This window comes from Synchiropus splendidus, chromosome 19 (assembly GCF_027744825.2).
Source record: "Synchiropus splendidus isolate RoL2022-P1 chromosome 19, RoL_Sspl_1.0, whole genome shotgun sequence".
Taxonomy (NCBI): Eukaryota; Metazoa; Chordata; class Actinopteri; order Syngnathiformes; family Callionymidae; genus Synchiropus; species Synchiropus splendidus.
Genome location: NC_071352.1, coordinates 4008417 through 4026023, shown reverse-complemented (window position 1 = coordinate 4026023; position 17607 = coordinate 4008417). Strand labels below are relative to the sequence as shown.

The 17607-nt window shown below is 50.5% G+C and overlaps 1 protein-coding gene across 1 annotated transcript; it reads left to right on the top strand.

Moving 5' to 3' along the window:
- Positions 1 to 1993: 1993 nt before the first annotated feature.
- grapa (GRB2 related adaptor protein a) lies at positions 1994 to 16174 on the top strand. Its single transcript, XM_053852731.1, has 5 exons — positions 1994 to 2309; positions 4633 to 4730; positions 5799 to 5918; positions 11259 to 11427; positions 15367 to 16174. The coding sequence occupies exons 1-5, from the start codon at positions 2232 to 2234 to the stop codon at positions 15550 to 15552; spliced, it is 651 nt and encodes a 216-aa protein (XP_053708706.1). The 5' UTR covers positions 1994 to 2231; the 3' UTR covers positions 15553 to 16174.
- The last annotated feature ends 1433 nt before the right edge of the window (positions 16175 to 17607 follow it).

Sequence of the window (17607 nt, the reverse complement as noted above, 5' to 3'; positions counted from 1 at the left end):
CAAATAAAAGGCATATACAATAAAGTGCTACAAGAAAGGTGTGACTCAAATCCTCAGCCAATAAGGAAATATTCAGCTGGTTTTTAGGTATTTACGCATTGTAACTTATTTTCCTAAAGTACAAGCGAATGTCATGTGATCATCTGAACGGCAAAAACCAAGAATATTTTAAATGGATGCAGGTCTCCAGTCCATCAGAGGATTCTCATGAGTTACTGACATTTGTCCATGAATCATATTTACTGAATTAATTTGATAAAAAAAAGAAGAAAAAAAGCAAATGCCATTAGATTATGAATGAAAGAAATTTAAATGTACAGCTACATTTAAGATCATTTTAATTTTCAAATTCTATATAGTCCACATAAATACAGCAGTGCTCATTCTGTTCTCCGCCAGATTCCAGGCGCGAATAAAGGAACGTGTGCACCTGCTGGCTCCTCTCTCACTATCCTGTCAGCCTCTGCTCTTCACTGTTTCTTTATTCGGTTCCCAGCATGTGACTGCAGACGCTTCTCTCAGGCCACACTGCTTCAGCAGGCCTCGTCAGCGAAGCCTCACGTGAGGCCTGCGTCTGAATCATCTTCTTCCTGTGGTCGGCCCTGTGCAAGGGCCCGCTCTCAGAATAGGCTCAACAAAATGATATTGCGGGTCAGTGAAGGCGCAAAGAAATTCCTTTCTTGACGTTATACAACAAATATGAGGGACCTATTTGTTTTATTCAAAAGACAAAGTGTTGATGAGGAAAAAATATTTGAGATGAAACTTTTCTTGACATAAGTCAATGTAAAGAAGAGGTGAAGATCAAAGCTTGTCTTCAGACTCTGCTGCTTCCTTGGAAAAGGTGGAAAATAAAAACCCTCCACTGAGATCCAGCTTCCCCAACAACACCTCGGCTGTGAACTGTCAACCTCAGAATGAGGATTTAAAACTTTAGATGGGGAAGTTCACAACAGAAGTGCGCTGGCAGACCTGCAGCAGATGGATCAAACCAGTTCCCGCTTCCAGCTGCACCTCATTAGAAGGCAGGATTATTCTGGACCTGCTTCCGGCTACATTGTTGACCGCATCACTGTGTGAGTTCAGGCTGAGAGGATTGACGTGAAATCTCCAGAAGGGAGTCGTCAGCAGGAGCTCGAGGACCAGCGTGGCTTGTGCCACTGCATCACCTCCATACACTGATAGGGAAGTGGGAGAACATCAGTAGGAGGAAATGCTGCTTCAGCTTCCCTCTTCTGTTCCAGTCCAGGGGTCAGCTGACTGGACCGGCTTCTGCCTGCTCATGACTGCTGCTCCCTGGAGGCCAGTTCCATGATGATGGCTCTGATTCAAAACTCTCAGAAGGAGCTGGTTCCTCCTGCTCTGGAGGTTCAGGAGATGCACTTGAGTGCCGACAGCGTGGCCGTGGCCTGGGTCGTTTAATCCCTAAACCCTCATCAGGACTGGCACATTGCACTGGGTCCTGAGCAGCGCTGGTGCTCTCCTCCAGCTGCTCTGCCTCTGGCCACACCGAGATCCTTCTCCTCACGCAAGCCCAGGCTGGATCAGGCCACTGCAAAGCTGACAGGGAAGTGACAAGATCTTTGGTGGAGATGCAGAGACATGAAGGAAACATTTGATGATGATTAAAGAGGACGTAAAGAATCTCAAGGTTTTGACACAAACAACACCTGCTGTGGTGTGACTGCCGTCATGGTGGGAGTCCACAGCAACTTAGCGAGTGATGCCGGTGAGAGCGGGGGAGGAGGTGGAGGAGCGAAGGGTGACCTGAACTCTGCGCTGTTGACAGGCAGGTTAGTGTCCCAGATGGTTTCAGGAGTCAAGCAGCTCCTCCCTCTCTCACACCCTGACAGACAACTGACATACATGAAGCTCCCACCAAAACCACACTCACACAGAGCGAGAGACAAATATATAGACAGGAAGTGCCGCCCCCTCTCTTGCCACTGCCGTCTCTCTCTCCTCCTCTTGCTCACTCAGAATGTAACCGATGGTAGTTTGTTGCCGAGCAGCAGCCAGTCCTGTTTCTCCCCTCGCTCTGACTCATCTTGTGCTTTGACTCTCATCCTCAGTGGATCCTCTCTCCAGCGCTCTGATTCTTCATTCCTCAGCACTGGCTTCGCTACTCCACTCATCCCTGGGTCTCATGGCTGCGCAGCAGTAAGAGAGGTCCTCTCAGAGTGTGGTGTATGTGCGTGTGTGTGTGAGAGTGTGTGCCGAGGGGCTCCAGCATGGAGGCTGTGGCACTTTATACCTTCCGGGCCACTGAGGGCGATGAACTCAGCTTCAACAAGGGAGACATGCTCAAGGTAAAAGTCACTCTGAAATCTTTTCTTGTTTGCAAGTGTGACTGAGTCACAGCTGGACGTGGTGGAGGAAAATGTGTCGCTCATCAGCAGTCGGCCGCTTAAACCTCCGAATTAGAGAGGAAAGCTTCTTTACAACTCTCAAGTTTGGTGGCTGAGCGCAATGCCTGGGTTAATCTGGGCCAGAAAAGCCCTCCTCCTGAGAAACTCATGACTCCACAGTCCTCAGGAGCGTTGACTATGTTGAGACTTCTGACTGAGCCACCAGAGAAGAGCTGGGGCTAAACAAGGCCAGGGCAGGGGACGCAGCCAATGAAGACATGACAGAGAAACGCTGAAGCAGACGGGAAAGTTGACATTTACTGGTGATGAGAATTAAACCTGCAGCCGATCTCATGCGGTCCACCGCTTCATATCATGCACGACGGTAGCGACGGTAGCGACAGACTTCAGTTGTTACAAGGTTTCTATGGCCCGAAAACCCCGTAATCGTGTCCAGCTCCATGATGTGAGACGTGCAGTCCCTTTGTTTCCATGCTTCCCCTTTGTCTGATGCCGTGAGATTTCATCCTTAGATGGCGGCGTGGCGGCTCGTTGCACCGCCATGGTTCACGTGTAGCAGGAACCCTGTTGTTCCCTTGTGTTGTTGGTGTGAAACGTCCAGGGTCACCAGCCACACAAATCTTTAGAAGGAAGAGGTGTATATAGAGAGAGAGGCAGCCAGGGGAACTTCCTCAGAACAGTCAGTCAAATTCTGTGATAAGTGAAACAGCGGAACCAACGGACTGCTTCCGTTTCGCTGAGTCGTTTTTTTACTCAATCAGACGAAACATTCAAGTTCATGAAATAGAAAAATAGAATGCCACAAGAGGAAACCCTCAGTAACCCTGGACCTCGAATCTAGACCTGAGAACTTTTCAAACTATTTTGGTGGTGTCTTCAAGTACCATGTGACGCCATGGATCCCCACTGGATGGGAGGCAAGTGTGCGCTCCCGGAGACCTTCTCTAGTTTGGTCTGGTTTGAAACACTTGTCCACAGCAATGCTGGTGTTCATCCTGCTGGAGTCTGCCCAGAGAGGTGGTGTGCGGTTACCCGTGCGACGGACCCTCACTCGTGTCTCCTGGTTCAGACTCAGTTTCCTCCACCACCGGCCATGGGCTGCTTCTTCTGGCTGACATACGTCCCATCACTCGTATGCAGCCTCTGTCATTATGGCAAACTGGAAACTTCTATGATGACATTGTTCACGAGTCAATGATCAATAATTGATGAGAGGTTCTCAAACTTTCTGTTGAACACATCCACCTGCTGCTGTTCTCCTTCTCCTTCAACACAAGGCTCCAGTCGTGTAAATCGATGAGAAACAGATGAGTCAGTTGCTGTTAAACCAGAGACGCTCATTTGGTCATGGATGTTTATCAGGATCAGATGTTCAGATCACAAGGTATCCAGGAGAGATGGACTTCAGCAGCTTGGTTAACAGGTCCACTCTCATCCTGATCTGACCTCTGGTGAAACAGAAACTGGACTTTTTCAACCCTCCTGCGGGTCATGGAAAGAGGAATTGAAATTGAACATCTGATGGAGGGGGGAAAGGGTTCGTGTCTGTGAGTGAATAATGAAGCCGGCAGTTGTAAATCACGCTGCAGAAAGCAGCGCCAGCATTAAAGTAGTTGGAGCATGAAATGAACTCAGTGGAGGCAGAGAGGGCAAGTTTTGATGGATGGTTGACAAGGGACTGGAGCTTTTCCCTTCAGAGAGAGGCTACTTCCTGCCACTGAAGGGCCGAGCATCATGCAGATCCTCCTGTGGACGGCTCTGGGGTTAGCAGCGAGCTAACTCAACATACAGCAGTTCAAGTCCCAACAAAAGTCACACGACATTCTACACTTCTGTTTAAAGCCAGCAAGAGCACAACCAATGAGGTGTCAGAGACTGTGAATCAGCTGCCGCTTGTTTGGTCGGACCAAAACCTGCACCCTGTGTGGATCAGCTCGAGTCGTTCTAACCTTCTGGTGCACACAAAAGAGAAAGTTCAAGAACTGGACATAAGAGGGAGTCAAGCACTTGGCTTGAGGGTGAATAAGTCTCCGTCTAATTCCGCATTTTCCTGAGTAAACATCAGGGCTGTCATGGTAACGGGTTGGCTTCTGATAAATGTATGTTCAAATGCCACTTGATCCCACGGTTATGGCTCGTACACCATGGAGTGCATCTGTGGTGGAACCGGTGAAGAGAGGAGGCAGCAGAGGGATGGATGGCTGACGGGCTGCACTGTATCTCACCTGCATGTGTGTGTGTGTGTGTGCTCCCTCTCATCCAGATCACCAACATGGAGGATGATCCCAACTGGTACACAGCTGAGCTCCACAACAGAAAAGGATTCGTGCCCAAAAACTACATCAGCCTACGGCCGCACGCGTAAGTGCACCCGCTGAGAGACTGAGCACACACTCCAGCAGAAACCTTCAGGCACGTCCGTGACCTGCCACCTCGCACTGGCCAACACACGCCGGAGCCCATGTCATAACGCTGGCCGACTCCATGGTGGTTAAACGCTGCCTGATGATGTCATCCACCATAATCATTTAGTGACCCAATTTTGGCCCAGCATCTTGGCGAGCGTGACTCGTCCGTCCTGCCCGGAGCGGAAGATCAAATCTGTAGCCGTTTGAAGATGTGGTGGTGGATTCGGCTCCCCTACTAGTTCATTAATAATGCACTTCACACATACAGCGCTGGTCCTTTCCAGTCTGCACGCCGCTCTGGGCATTTGCTTCCTCGGCTCGGACATCTGCACCGCAGCATACGGCAACTTACCCAAAGGGACGCTCGTACTCGGGCTTACGTAATGCCACATGTACAGCTGCGCACGTGTGTGTGTGTGTGTGTGTGTACAGTGAGGCGGCCGGTACACCATGTTTCTCCATCAGATGTTCCGACTGCAGAGGGGATGTGCAGGGACAAACACTGACAGCAGAGCAGTTAGACAAGCGCTGCATGGTTAGTGAGCAGTGATGCAGCGCACTCATGCACATGTCAGAAAGCTCAGCGCCTTCCACTCTGCTGACTTCCTGCTTGAGTCACTCTCCAGGTGAAGGCATGAACAATCGTGAGCGAGAGAAGAAAAGATAAAGGAATGTTGAGCTCAATCACAGTCAGGTGATGCTGATGAGTCCTGAGACGTGTTTTTTCAGACACGCCTGCACACATGTGAAGGGAAGAAACTCATGACAACATTGCAGAGCAGTCTCCACCATCGTGACCTCAGCTCCGCCGCTCCTCACTCGTCGGCAGCAGGTTTAAAAATAACTTCAGAAATGAGCTAATTTTACTGATGCATTTGTTTTTATGTCACATCATGAAGACTTCAATGGCCACCTGCACCGCGGTCTGTCACGTTCACTGCCTTCAAGTCCCAGCGGGACAAGAAGCATCACAGAAGTCATCATCAAGCTTGAGTTTTAAGAGTGTTCCTCTTCCCCTCAGGTGGTTTGCCGGTCGGATAGCACGTGGCGTGGCAGAGAGTCGGCTGCGGCACCGGGAGTGCGGGGCCTTTCTGGTCAGAGAGAGCGAGAGCGCTCCGGGAGAGTTCTCCATGTCTGTCAGGTAGGTGGGACCACACCACGCTGGTCTTTGCTTGCGCGGATGAAGCTGGGGTTACCTCTACAGCGCTTGTTCACTGAAGCGTCTGCAACGCGCTCTGTGGTGATGTGGCTCGGGATCTGACAAGCAAGCAAGAGTGGGGGCACATGGGGTGACGGGGAGATTCTGCTCCCCTCTGGGCCACTGTGAACTAATCTTGTCTGGCACGCTGGGACATCTGGAGCTGCTGATGTGGACCATTTGTTGTCTCACAGCTGAGCCTGCTGCTACAGATCTAGGAGGCGCTTGTCAGGCGGCCCAGAGAGAGCAGCAGCAGCAGGGAACATTATGGCCAACGCTGCGAAGGGTTGGGGGGGCGGAGCCAATTCTTCCACACCTCATCGCTCGCTGTCAGAACCGTGCAGTCGGTCCAGTCTGGGTTTGGGACTTTCACTGGTTCAGACTTGGATCAGATCCTACTCTTGACACCATTTGTGCCAACTGTTTCAGTGGATAGAGGTGAGGGCAATATTTCTGATGCAGGTATGGAGACGATGTTAGGGAGGACCCACTGCTTGAGAGGAAGACATCCAATGAGGTTCATGGTGAGCATGGACATGAGGAACTCTAGAGAGGAGCTGGGAAGCAGCCCAGTAAGGCGTAACCAAGCCGGACCACTGAGACTCCACTGGAGTCACAGCTGCCCTCATGACTCTCGCCTGAGTCACAGTAACAGAAACTCTGAGACAGGTACGGACACACACTGATTCTGGTACCTACTGATAGGAAGAGCGCTCTGCTTCTGTGGCTTCAGCATGTGGGAACAAGCTTTAAGAAAATGAAGTCCCATCTGTGTTGAAGTGATGTGTGAGCACATTCATGAACCAGTCGCTCGCTGGCGGCCCAGCTCAGCGACACGTCCGTCTTGGACCAACCACGCATCACCTGGAGAAGCTCTCACTTTCATCAAGACCCTGGTTGAGTGACACCAACCCTCCACCCCAGAGTTATGAACCAAAACTCCGTTACTCACCTGCAGCAAACCCTGGTGGCTCAGAATCCAAATGTAACGCCACACTTCAGGGATCCCACCACATTTGAGAAGAGTGAAGGAGACAGACACTTGAAGAAGGAGAGGACAGGAGACAGGAAGGAAGCCAGCAGTGACTCCTGATAAAAATGGACACCAGGGGTCAGAATGTTGCAGATGGAGAATGATGCATTATTTAGCTTTTCTATTTCAGTCTTCAAACTCAGCGGGGGGTGGAGGACCAAGCCAGACGATGTTTCAAGGTCGAACCTTCACCTGTCTGGCCGCTCAGAACTGAGTCTGTTTATTGACTTACGGCTTTGGAATACGAGTCACAGAGTCACAGGCTGATGTTGGATCAGCTCCAGGCTCATTGGTGGTGCAGGAGAGACCAGGAATCATCACACGCTCGTCTCCCCTGCTCCCCCCAGATGCTGGAAAATGGAGAGATTAGTGAGTCGCATGATGTCATGGTGGAACTGGCCTTTAGGATGTAAAATGTCATTGCTTCATGTGACGCACCAAGCACTTGGATCTGACACTGGCAGAGCTGCTGCACACAGTCACCTGACCGTCACTGCACGAGCAGAGGAAGATGCTGAAGGCGCGCCATCGATTAACCTGATTCATTGCAACTGTTAAGAGGCAGACAATTGGGGGAAAAAACAAAAACCACACAACTTGATCTGAAGACATGAGTTATCAACGGTGATGCTCCTACCCAGCAGCCGTGCTGAGTGGAGGCATGTTTGTCATGTATTTAGTCAGCAGCAGGAGCACACCTTCAGGACACGGAAACCAAGACAACAGCAGCAGAAAGTGAACCACGGATAACATGAAAAATGAACATCAAAATGAAATAGACAGATTTGGTTCAGAAGCTCAAAAGCCTGGTTCCCTATTTGGGGATACACTACACAGAACGACACACTGTCGAAGAAAATATATTCTCTTCTTCAAGGAGGAAAATCATCTTCTGTGGAGTCGAGAAGGGGAAGTGTGATCAGTGGAGCTCAGAGACAAGGCTTGGGCTCTGGCTCCACGGAAGACACGCCACAGCAGCGCTTGTCTTCAGTGTCCACCATGAGGCATTGGCGCTGCAGCTCTGGGTTCCTGTCCACCCAGTCAAGTGGAGTCAGGAACAAAGAATCCTGCCTCCCTTAGAGTGTTGCTTCAGTTCCACGGTGGAGAGCTCAGTCAGTATTTCTACATGAACCAACTCAAGCAGCGCCACCTGATCCTGAGGGGCTTGAGTTAGCTCTGATCAAGAGAGTACATTCAGGAGTACTGTAGTAGCAGTGGCAGTGTGAGGGCGGGACAAGCACAACAGGAAGTGACACCTCTGAGCAGGGGAGTCTCATGCACCCTGACCTTCACCGTTATTTTCCTGTTGTGCTGGCAGAGATGGAAAGTTTCGTCACTTTCACTTTGCCTCCTCAGCAGACGCTGTGCATCTTCCACAGACTTGTTCTGCTAATCTTTCGATCACTGTGGGCCTTAATTACAGCGGGTGAGAGAGAGAGCCAGTGTGTGTTGAGAGAGAAAGAGAGAGAGAGAAAGAGGCATGGCGAGGACTGCTCAGTCAATCCCAACCTACCCTGACATTCAGCTGAGTCCTGACTTCACTCACACGTGCTCACACACAGCCAGGGTTTGGGTTTCAGCATCTGAAACACCAGATCCAGCTGACTCTCAACACTCCCACCACAGCGTGAGGGCAGGGTTTCCGCTTGGCTCTGGTGCCCAGGCACACTGCACTTGTTATGAATTCAGTGTTTCCTGAGCAATGTCCTGCTGGAGGGAGGGGCGACCAGAGGAGGAGCTGTTCTCACAAGCCGGTGCTGGAACTCACTTCAGCAGCAAGTTCCTTCCAAGTTCCAAACCTTCCCTCCAGGCTATCATCTTTAAATCTGTTCCTGACTTAGAGTTGAAGCTGAAGCCGTTCAAGTAAAGAGATCGGTTAAACTGTGTGTGCTTGATGTGTCGTAACAAAAACCTGCGCCCACTGCGGCTGAGATCCGTGATCTAGATGGTTCCGTGTAAAGAATCTGGACTTGATCACAAGCTTCTTCTTCTTGGACTGAGATACTGATAAATCAATACCACGAATCACCTGCCTCATCATCATCATCCTAATCACAGGCTGAGAAACTGAGGCAGGCTTGTCCAACTGCTGGTCTGCGGGCCACATGTGCCCTTCAGCATTATTGTAATGATAGTGATGGAAGTGTTTCAGATTCAGGCTGCATCGTCATAGCACCCCTTGCTGGTCAGAGGTCTGTCCATTTACTGGAATGTATATAAAGTTTATGTAGTTGTGTACTAGAGAACAGAAAGAACCCACACGTCTCTCAAGCCATTAGCTGCCACTTGGGTGCAGCATAAACAAGAGCTAGTGTTGGCATGTGGAGGAGGAGTGGCAGAAGACTGGCACGGTGAGGTAGGACTAGACAGAAGTGGCTCAGGTGAGGACACTGAAGTCAAAACAAATGGAAGAAAACCTTTTATGCTTTTCTATTCAGTCTTAGAAAACAAAACAAAACATGCAATCCACTGGGTTGTTTTCTGATGAGAGCGGTTTACACAAACAGAACCGCTTCGGCAGGAAAACTGTCTGGCCGCTGCAGTGGCACCTCACCATCACAGCTGGTGTCTTGTCAAGCTCCTCTTTCAAGTCCCTGACCACAAGACCAACAGCTGAGTCTGCCCTACGGGTGCCATTTAGAGGCTGGGTTCCTCTCCACCTTTCACTCAAACTTATCACCGTGATGCTGATGCTCATCTATGACTCAAGTCTGTCGCGGAATCACTCCCTGCTGCCACACCATCTGCTTGAAGAAATCTCCTTTAACAAGATGTAATGGCTGTTTGTTGTATGGTAACCAAATGAAATGCTCCGGTGCAACTGTTGCGGCCAGTTGTGTCTGCTGTGACTGAAAACACTCACTTCAACAGTGTATGGACGTGGATTTCATCCAGTTTGTAACAGCCCAAACCGAGAGCTAGCGAAGGGAAATGGGGAGAGTAGAGGGGTTTGCTCCCAAAATAGAACCTGGAAAATGAAGAAAAACCTGAAGGCAACTTTTATAATGAAATCACATTTAATTATAAAGAGGATTTCAAGAGACTCCGCCTCTCATTCGGAATGAAAAGTGTGTGCATTTCAATCGCTGATGGCGAGTTGAGACGGAGGGAGGGTCACTTGAAATAACAGCATGGGACGATGGTGGCTTCTCCTTAATGTCACTTTAACTGGCAGCCATGCAGAATGAATGAGCACAGCCGCATGGCGCCGTAGGGCAGTCTCCTGTTCCCTGAGCCTGAAGCATCCTGGGTCACTGCAAATGAAACACACGACACCTGAAGTCCATGAGCTCCATGTTCTTCCCCTTCATTTGTCACCGGTAACAACACAGCTATGAGGTCGTGAGGAACAAAGGCTCCACCCACAGTGGCTAAGTGCAGGATGGCAGCAAGGGCATCTCTCTGTATCAAGGCAAGATGCCAGTGAGAAGGTCTTGTTCCACAGGAACATGAAGACGTCGGGTCGACGGTGGGTTTTTGGTTCTAGTTTGCTTGAGAGTTATTGAGAGCAGATCAAATCCCACGGTTTGTTGGTCAAACTTGTCCAATATCAGCCCATCGCTCACAACGTCTCTCCCATTTTCTTCAATGAAAGTTTAAGGACCATTAAGACGTGCGTCACACACGCCTACGCTGCGATGTGTTTAGAAACATGGGGGTGTTGCAGTGACTTCCGCTGCACGTTACATAACCACGTGATCATGGCACGATGTCCAGATTTCTAAAGATAAACTGACAAGTTACTTAGCAACCAGTGGCGAGCAGGAAGGAGGCAGGTGCGCCTGCTGAGGACAGGAGTCCTCACACTTTCACAATGGAACAACTTCCTACTGCAGCACTGAACTTCATAAAATCACTTATCGATATGACAGGTCACATACAGATGGATCGTTGGTTCTTTTCACTTTGAACACGTGACAGCAACACAATAATCACTTCCCAGATCAAGTTCTGGCATTGTGATTTTGGAATAATGCTGGAGGTGCTGAGCGCAGATGAAGCGCTGCAGGTGGGTTTTCTCTTCTGCCTCTGGTCCCCTTTGCACATCATCACAATGGTAGCTGGGCCTGAAAATCCTGTGGAACTCCACACACCCATCATTACCTCAGTGACTGGCCCAATCCTCTCAGGACGCAGCCAGAGGCTTGTGAGCCAGTGGGTGGGGACATCCATGACAGCAGGCTCACGCTTTTACTGGCCTCCAGTTTTGCATCTCCGTCACTTGAATGTCTCTGCTTCCTTCCGTGCAGTTATGGAGACCATGTCCAGCACTTCAAAGTCCTGCAGGACCGCAGCGCTCAGTACTACGTGTGGGACGAACTCTTCTCCTCGCTGAATGAGCTGGTGGAGTTCTACCATAGCAACAGCATCGCCAAGGAGAGGAACGTCTATCTAAGGGACCCGGAACACTTTGCCAGGGTGAGCAGGCCGATCCTTTCTTCTGCCTCTGTTTTCAAACATTCGTGTCACTGGACCAGGACAAACTTCATTGCTACCACACAATGGTGGCTCGGCCCCAGCACACAGCCGCTGACATCAGCTAGCCTGGCGGCGGCTGGTGTTGCCTTTCACACCCTCTTCAAGCCACACCCCCTTTTCCTCCATGAAACGCAGCCAATACTTGGAAGCGCCACTCGCAGTGATCAGTTGAAGCAGAAGAGCCACAGGGAGGCTGAACCTGAGAGAGCCTTGACTCCACGTCGCAGACACTTGGTGTCAGTGACTTCATGTCGTCACCTTCAGTGCCTGGATTGAAGCAAAGCATCACTCGGGTCACAGCTTGGTTCACGCGTCATACAGACACACTGGTGAGCGGCAGGAGCTGGGAAGGTGCGGCCCAGGGGGGCGCTGCAGTGAGATGCTTCCATTTGATCCACAGCACAGTTGACAGCAGCGAACGCCTGCGTCTCACCAACACTGGTGGCCTGCTAGCACTCATCACATCATGCTCCAGGACGGAGCAGTGCCCCCGCAGGCCACTCACTGGACCACATGAGCTCTGCTCTTGGACGGAAGGCAACGTTCCAGGCTGGGCGCCTCTCTCAGCGAGCAGAGGTGTTGATCGAGTCAGTTGAGCTGTGAAACCACGGCGGGTGATTCATCATTAGACTCATAAACATCACGTGACATCTATTCAAATAAGCAGCAGCAAGTCCTCACCTGCCAGAAAACTGTGAACACACTTTGATCGCGACAGCGCAGGAATTCAGGGAGTGGTTGGCAATAAAAACCACATCTTCGCTGGCTGTCACACAGCAACGGTCCGGCGACCGCCACCTGGACTACAAAAAACTCAGGTGACTTTTGGCTTGAGCAGTCAGAGGCTGTGGTTCTGTGCAGTCAGAAATGTCCGATGAATTTCAGGCAGGAAGGGAGACTTTGCACGCCGCAACAAGCCACGGCGCAGGCTGCTGTCAGTCTTCAGTTGCTTCAGACTTCATCAACGGCCTTTGATCCTAATTGCTCACGTTCATTCAGATTTGTGTTTGCCACGTCACAATACGCTCACCCGACCATCTGAAGCCAGCTGAGGTCCTGACCCTTCACAGTTCCTCAGATCGGTGGAGGCATCTGCCTCACACCAACAGGTTTCTCCTGCAGCAGCGCCACGTATGTACTGAGCCCCTGGCGAACACACATCCAAATGAAGTGAGACAGGCTTCAGAATTGAGCTGCAGGCTATTTTGGTGGAAGTTAAACAGAAAATAACAACACTTGTCTCGGGGGGGGATGAAAAACAGAATGACCTAAATACGTTCTGGAGCTGAGGCTTGTGAGGAGACGGTCTGACAGGCGTCTTTTATGAAGAGCTCAGCTTCATCATTAGCATTCCTCGGCACTGTGACCACGCTGACACCACAGTGTCTGATCTCATCTTTCACTTTCATCTTGTGCACCTGATTCAAAAGCAGAAAGATCTGACTTGTTTCAAAGACTGCCCAGCTGATTTGAAACAGCAGCCCATCCAGTCGACTCTTCACCTCCCATGAAGAATCAGACGCAGTGCACAGCTGAGGGCCGAGCTGGCATCCTAGGCCAGGCACAGAGCAGCTGGTGAAAAGCCACACAACAGGCAGTGTTGACAGCATCAGCAAGAGTCATGAACTGGACTCTAGTGGCTCGGATGAAAAGCTGACGGAGCATGTCCAAGATCATTTATTCCTCAACATGAACAATGGGAAGGAGAGGCCTGGCCGTTCCTTCTACAGAACTGTTGTCCTCCAGCATCACTCTGGCTGGAGAATGTCCTGCAACACCAGCCACAGATCGCTGAGCGTCATTTGAGATCATCTCGTCAGTCAGGTTCTGTTCATGTCGATCAGATGATGCAATCCAGGTGTTCCCTGGGGAAGTTCAAAGCTTTCTCCACGCAGTTTTCCTGAAGCAAGCTTGTCGTACAGTGCTGTCATTCTCCAGAAACTGCTGTAGTCACGGGTTCAGGTCTGTGTTGTCGGTGTCCCGCAACAGCACGAGCTCCTCTGCACCCCAGGACTCAGGCTGAGAACAGCAGCGCCATGCAGTTCTTTCAGCCTCACGACTCCTGACGCTTCTTGCCAACTGAGAGCCAGCGCAGCAGAGCAGACATAACAGTTTCATGGAAAGTTTGAGCAAACACTAGTCACTTGTGCAGCGGTAAACGCTCTGCCTGCAGCTTCAATATTGATGGAGCACTGAGTCAGCCGCTGTGAATCCATAGAAGTGTGAGTGTCTGGGCCAAGCTGAGACAAACGCAGCTCCACTGATGCCTCACACACACACGTGTGCTCCAAAATCCCCTCCTTTATGATCAGCTTATAAACACGCCACACAGTTGCTCCTTATCAAAGAATAACAGCACAGGAAATGAAAGAACCACTTCAACCGCTCGTGCTTTTTTGCTACTTCCTACTGCAAACAAAATGAAGCGAACGCGCAGTGAAGATTAGTTCCCTGTTTCAAAGCAGAAATTCAGTGAATGCAAAGGTCTTTTCAGTGAGTTAAGAGTGGAGGCACCGAAGGGCTGGTGGCTGGAAAGTGTTGGCACTAGCTGCGTCAATAAACTGATAACAAAGCACCTGGGGGTTCTTGAACTGGAGTTTCAAGCTGAATTCAATAGAGAATACATAAAATAATGCCAATGAAAATAGCACAAGCCTGGGCAAGCAGCAGCGAGCCAGGTCGCCGCTGGTCCAAACCAGAACTGACGCCTGGCCTTATGCTCCAGAGAAATACAGTCTGAACACCTGCGGCAGGTTTTCACTTCACGAGCCTCAACAGCCCAAATAATGGCACAAACACACCCAGGCACAGCCGACCTTCAGACGGTCTAGACGGGATTACGCCGCCATAAAGCGCCATACTTTACGGCTTTAAAAGGCTTGGTCATCTTGATCCCAGCCATTTATTCTGTGTCTTCACCTGATGCTGATCCTGTTTGGCCTCTGGAGTGAACCAACTGCAGCAGACCTTCCCACTGCTCCAGCTCACTGCCAGGTTCACTCCGCTCAGTCGGAGGAGGTGGATGGCTGAGCTCGTCTTTAAATAGCCTTGTTGCTGAGATCTGAGTTGAAGAAAGAACAGAGCTTTTGTGGTGCTGCTCAGATGCTGAGACAGAACGGGCTCAGTGTTGATCAGAGAGAGTGAAGGCAGTCGACTCTTCTTTTCCACTTCCTGTGAGACTGACTGCAGAGGCACAGATGCAACCGCGTGACTTGCATCAGCCGCAACCGTTTCAGAGACGGAGACATGGTGGAGGTGAGCTGAAAATGGCTGAGAAGAAGGTCCCCAGAAACAATCGTTCCTTTGGCACATTGGGCCACTGTGAGCTCATCTGCTTGAGACTCAGTGTGGAGCCAGGTGTTATCACACCTTCCTCTGCACATCTCACCAGGCGCTGCAGCTGGCGTGCTGGTCAAAGTTGGTCCTCCCAGCTGTTTTGGCTATCTATTGTCCACTCCAAACATCATCTGTTCTGTTAGCATCAGGTCGTTGGTCAAACTGTCGCCCAGCCAGCACGTGACTGAACTCCCTCCAGCAACACTCTTTTGATCCTTCTCTTCCTTCATCCCAGCAGAGGGAAGCAAACTGAAGTGTCAGCCAGTGTGTTGCTTCTGTCTCCAACCAAGGCTTCAGTCGCCACTTTGCCAGGCAGATGTTTCATCAGGAAGCGTGACACGGCGGCTAATATGTAACGCAAGTATTTGCAGAGGATAGTTGGAGACAAACAGACTTGTAATTGTCTGAAGTCTCTGGATGAACTTCAGCAAAGTAGAAATGCAAAGTGCACCTGGGCAGCTGATTAACAGGCGTGGAGAAGCCTATTCAGTGCTTGACCTCTGATGACCTTTGCCTTCTCTCTCCCTCTCTTTTCATCCACAGCGACCGAATCACGCCCACGCCCTCTTTGACTTTGCCCCTCACCATCCCTCCCAGCTGCGCTTCCTGCGCGGTGATGTCATCGAACTGATCGACTGCTCCGACACGCTGCGCTGGAAGGGCCGCTGCCACGGACACGTGGGCTACTTCCCTCCGGAGTACGTGCAGCCCATCTTCCACTGCCAGTGATCTGTCCATCAGCGTGGACGTTTTGACCCCTGACCCCCGGCGCTGCTCCTCTCTACACATCTCTGAGGCTGATGATCTCATTTCACTTTTGTCTCACTTGCATCCTGAAGCTCCATCTGAAACCTACACTGACAATGTCCTCGACCTCCTTGTGCACACTGCTGCCGGGGAGCAGTCACGTGCAGCCGCCAGCTGCCAGCAGAGGGAGCAGAACTTTCCTTCGCTGCACACCAGAGAGGACCCACGGAGAGCTGCACAACACCAGAGAGGCAGGCCGTGCGGAGCAAACCCTTGTGTCCTGAGAGAAGACACGTCAGTGAACCATGTTTTCACTCACATACGTATGTTGGATGAGGGAAATCCACGTCCAGCTTTTCACAGCTCAAGAACTAAATTGGTTATTTGATTTGAATTCACATATATATATATATTATTGTATTGTGTGTTGAACTATTTACATACACAGTACAATGTCAATGACAAAGCTCAGCCTTGTGTGTGTCTATATTGAAACACTGATGTGATGAACGTTGGCGTGAGTCTTCCGTGGCCAGAGCCGAATCATGGAATAAAAGAGACCCTTTAAAGCACCCAGGTCCAAGCGGCAGTCTTTCCACACACGATCAGACAGACAGGAAGTACAACATCTGCGGCCTCACTGCTGGCCCTTCACCTGGCAGAAGCTGGCCAGGTAGCTCAGCCCCCAGCGGAGGCCAGCTGTGAGGTGACGTCCAGTCGAGCAGCTGACTTGGTTAGAGAGTCAGCAGCCCAGTCTGCAGCTGAAGGGGAGCGTCTCACTGGCCTGTTTCCCTTCCAGTCAACAGGTGTGCAGCTCTCACTCATCCAGACAGAAGAGATGACAGCAGACATGCCTGTGTCACTTGACTGATGCTATCTAAAGAATGCAGCCGTGTTCCTGCAGACAAGCTGCCATGTAAAAATGCACAGCAGGACACTGAGTCATGAATAACAACCCCTTTTGTGCAACTGCATCTTTTGTTCCTCTGAGAAAGCCATGAATCACCTTTTCTCATTTGTCAGTCACCATCTCACATCGGGTGACGCATGGTTGCTTGAGCGGCGGAGCAGACACGTGACGGTTGTCTGAGGCTCCCAAACCCAAGAGCTGCTCTGTTGTGTGGAGACTTGAAAGTTGGCAGGACAGAACTACTCCGACAGCATGTTTGAGTCACAGAGATGGGAAAACTTTCTCCCGCGCTGTGAATGAAGCGGAGGGTGGTGTCAGAGATATTGATGAACGATGGGGACGAGCAGACAGCGAGTCAAGACTCAGGTGACGTCAGAGACGTTGAGCAGGTGATGTAAACACAGTCCAACCAGTCTGCTGAGCTGCAGCCATGACCTTATTTCAATCCTGTTTACAACAGAAAGCCACACATGAGAAGGACCGGCTGGGACTTGTGTCAGGCCCATTTGACAGAAGCTGCTTTCACTGTCCATCACCAGTGGCCTGAGCTTCTTCAGGCTGAGAATGGTCAGCACATGAACGACACAAACAGGTCCTTCTGAAAGGAAGCCATGTCTAAAGTTTCATTCATTCATTTTGTATTTTGGCATCCCAGCTGAGAAAATACATCAAAAACCAAAGGTTCTGTCACCAGTGAAGTCAAAAAACTGGCAGAGCTGTGGAACGTTCCTCAAGACTCCTCACTATAGAAACACATGTGAAAGTGAGACGGTGGCTTTTCTTTGAGTAAATAACACACACAGACAGACAGACAGACAGGTCTGACCACGGATGACAGGCGTCACACTCCTCAGGCTGAGTCCCTGAGGTGTGACCCCTCGCCCCTCTCATCTGGCGCCTGAGCTGTCAGAGCTGTCCCTCAGATGTGACCTGTGGTTCCAGTCTTGTAAAGGTGGACACCATCCCGCCACATGAGGGAGTGAAGAGTCCAGCACCTCACATTCACACCCGTTTTGATTTACTTGGCAATACATGTTCATAAAGAGTGGGGGGGTCACCGTGAGTAGTACCCTTCTATCACAACATGGCTCCCCCCCAAATGTCTGACGCGATGATGCAACTCTTCC

What these genes read in the sequence shown, in the direction of transcription:
- grapa (XM_053852731.1), top strand. Translation starts at nt 2,232, where the DNA reads ATGGAGGCTGTGGCACTTTATACCTTCCGGGCCACTGAGGGCGATGAA. An exon ending in ATCAGCCTACGGCCGCACGC is followed by an intron (nt 4,731 to 5,798) that starts GTAAGTGCACCC and finishes TCTTCCCCTCAG; the next exon opens with GTGGTTTGCCGGTCGGATAG. An exon ending in ACCCGGAACACTTTGCCAGG is followed by an intron (nt 11,428 to 15,366) that starts GTGAGCAGGCCG and finishes TTTCATCCACAG; the next exon opens with CGACCGAATCACGCCCACGC.